General features: G+C 43.2%; 1 protein-coding gene across 1 annotated transcript in view; it reads right to left on the reverse strand.

The window, feature by feature from the left end:
• Positions 1 to 2,500, reverse strand: part of LOC119573172 (NGFI-A-binding protein homolog) — a gene marked incomplete at its 3' end in the record, with an annotated part of 122,264 nt that overhangs the window by 31,320 nt on the left and 88,444 nt on the right. Inside the window, 1 exon segment of the mRNA XM_037920241.1 lies at positions 384 to 590. Coding sequence (XP_037776169.1) covers positions 384 to 590 — 207 coding nt within the window.

Below are 2,500 nucleotides of genomic sequence, written 5' to 3' on the forward strand. Positions count from 1 at the left end.
CAAAGGACATCTGTATGTGTTCCTAAGGTCGGCTGAGCTGCTCATCCGAGCCAAGCAGGCTTCGAGAAGGCGGCTGGGCGCCAATGGCTTCCGAGCAGCAGTCGCACAGACGAAGCGCTCGCTCGCGAAGCCTGAAACGAGACGGTTCAGGATCGGGGCTGCGGGTCCGAGGCGGGGGACAGCGTCTCTAGGCGTCTTCCTCATTCTCAACACTGATTCCGGTTAGTGATGAGCGCGACTCCCACAGACAGCCTCAACAACACCCTCGGTTTATATTCATCATTTATCTCTCTCTCTCTCTCTCTCTCCCAATCCGTTCCGCGGCATAATCTTTGTTCCCCAATCCCGCTCCTCTACAGCCTAGGGGGACGTGCGGCGCCTACCTCGAGCTCTTTGGACATCTTGCGTTTGTTGTTTAGCTGCTGGTTCTTCGGTTCGAGCGGCGGCAGGCTGCACACTAACTCGTAGGCAGCGTCCGCCAGCCTGTCCACTTGTGAATTTAGCAGCACCGGCGTGAGCTGGACTGGGGAGCCGGGGGGAGGGGGGTAGTGGTGGTACTGGTTGTACTGTTGGTTCTCTACACCCGTGCTCTGAAAAACATACAAGATGTTCGCCAGTAGTAGCAGGCCAGTGCAGTATTTCTCTCGTATGTTTACTCTACTTATGTGTGCGCAATTTTGAGCAAGTGACTGCAAGTAAGAGTCTCTTTTTGGGTTCTCTTTCTCTCTCGATCATTTGATCTGACTTATCAACAAGAATTGAACATCTTATTCATCAAATTATAATGGAGAATGCACAATCGCTGCAAGTTGATAAGTTTTGCAAACTTATGTTTACCTACTACTAAAAAGTGAATATCTCTTGAAGATATGCAAACATTGGAGCAACTATAACCTGCTCTACTGGCCCTGTCTTTTTGGGACGGCAAAAGACAACATCTTGTCATATTTTCCGGAACACATGGGTGATGGAGGGGCGGGGAGGGGAGAGGGGACGGAGGAAGGGAGTGACTACGGGAGCGAGGACGAATACAGCTCATGGGGAAGCTAAAGCAGGGGTGAGAGAACAGGGGCGGGGGCAGTGGAGGTCACCTGGTGGCGGAGCTTTTAAAAGGCTCGAGCAATAGCCTTCTCCTTCAGGAAGAAGCTGGGAGATCCTCTGAGTAGCCTCCAGGTTCAAAAAGGATGATGACCGTAAGAGATAATGAAAAAGAAGTTTTGAGACGAAGACTTACATAAGGGGAAGGGGAGGCATAAGCGAAGTTCTTGAAGATCAACAAGAAATGGCATATAAGTATTTTTACCACCACCTTTTGATACTTCATAACTCAAGAAAAGTTTGGCATCATGATGGAAATTTGGAATGGCACCAAAAACCCTTGTCCAGGCTATAATGTAGAATTTGGAAAATAATAACAAGATATATGGTAAGGAAGTAAAGAAAATAAACCATAACTAATCAAAAACTCCTTATTGCATAGGTGTCTGTCACTGTATCGCGGCGGAACCAGTATGTTGATGTTGTAAGCAGGAAAAACATCGAATGTTCCTTCGCGTCAGGTAATGCGCGACCACATCTGTCTGCGTCTTCGTGTAATTAATTATCAAGTTCTATTGGACAACGCTTTTCTTCTCTTCCTTGTGCTGATCATTCTCTAATGCGTTCAAAATGATATAAAGAAAAATGCACAAACAACTCGTAAGTTATTTTGGGATATCCGCATACCAATGACACGTGTGAAGAAAGTGTGGCCTAACGATTTCATTTTGTACATATTCATTATCACTGAAGTTGCGGAACCAGACTAATGTACGAAAGGAAGAGCCTTTCATTTATTCATCTAATTATTCATTGTCATTATCATCACTGTCATTATCATTATCTTTATTATCATTATCAGTATTATTATTATTATTATTATTATTATTATTATTATTACTATTATTATTATTATTGTTCTTGTTCTTGTTGTTTTGTTGTTGTTGCTGTTGTTATTATTATTATTATTATTATTATTATTATTATTGTTATTATTATTATCATCATTATCATCATTATCATTGTCATTATTATTATCATTATTATTATCATTATCATTTTGATATATATATATATATATACATATACATACACACATTTAACTTGGAACCGATTAGCTCAGCCGAGGACTGGCAGGACGAGCGAGAAAACAGTCCAAAAGCAGGTATTACGTTACAACTCATAACATTGTGGCGTTCAGCATGACAAGTAACGGCCTCGGCGTGACGTCATTTTCACTACGCTGTTATTTTCAGTCCCGTGCTTCTTCCCGCCCTCCTCCCCCGCCCGCCCAGCACCCTTTTCTCACGTTCACACGCACTAGCACACACACACGTATTTGTCAGCTGAAGTCTCATAATGACACGACATCGAGAAATATCAAGGTTCTATTTTTTTCTCTTTCTTCTTTCTATCGTGTGAGCTAGGTACCTACGGAGGAAGAAAAGGCTATGCGTCTTGT

The sequence above is a fragment of the Penaeus monodon genome, chromosome 5 (assembly GCF_015228065.2).
Source record: "Penaeus monodon isolate SGIC_2016 chromosome 5, NSTDA_Pmon_1, whole genome shotgun sequence".
NCBI classification, from domain to species: domain Eukaryota; kingdom Metazoa; phylum Arthropoda; class Malacostraca; order Decapoda; family Penaeidae; genus Penaeus; species Penaeus monodon.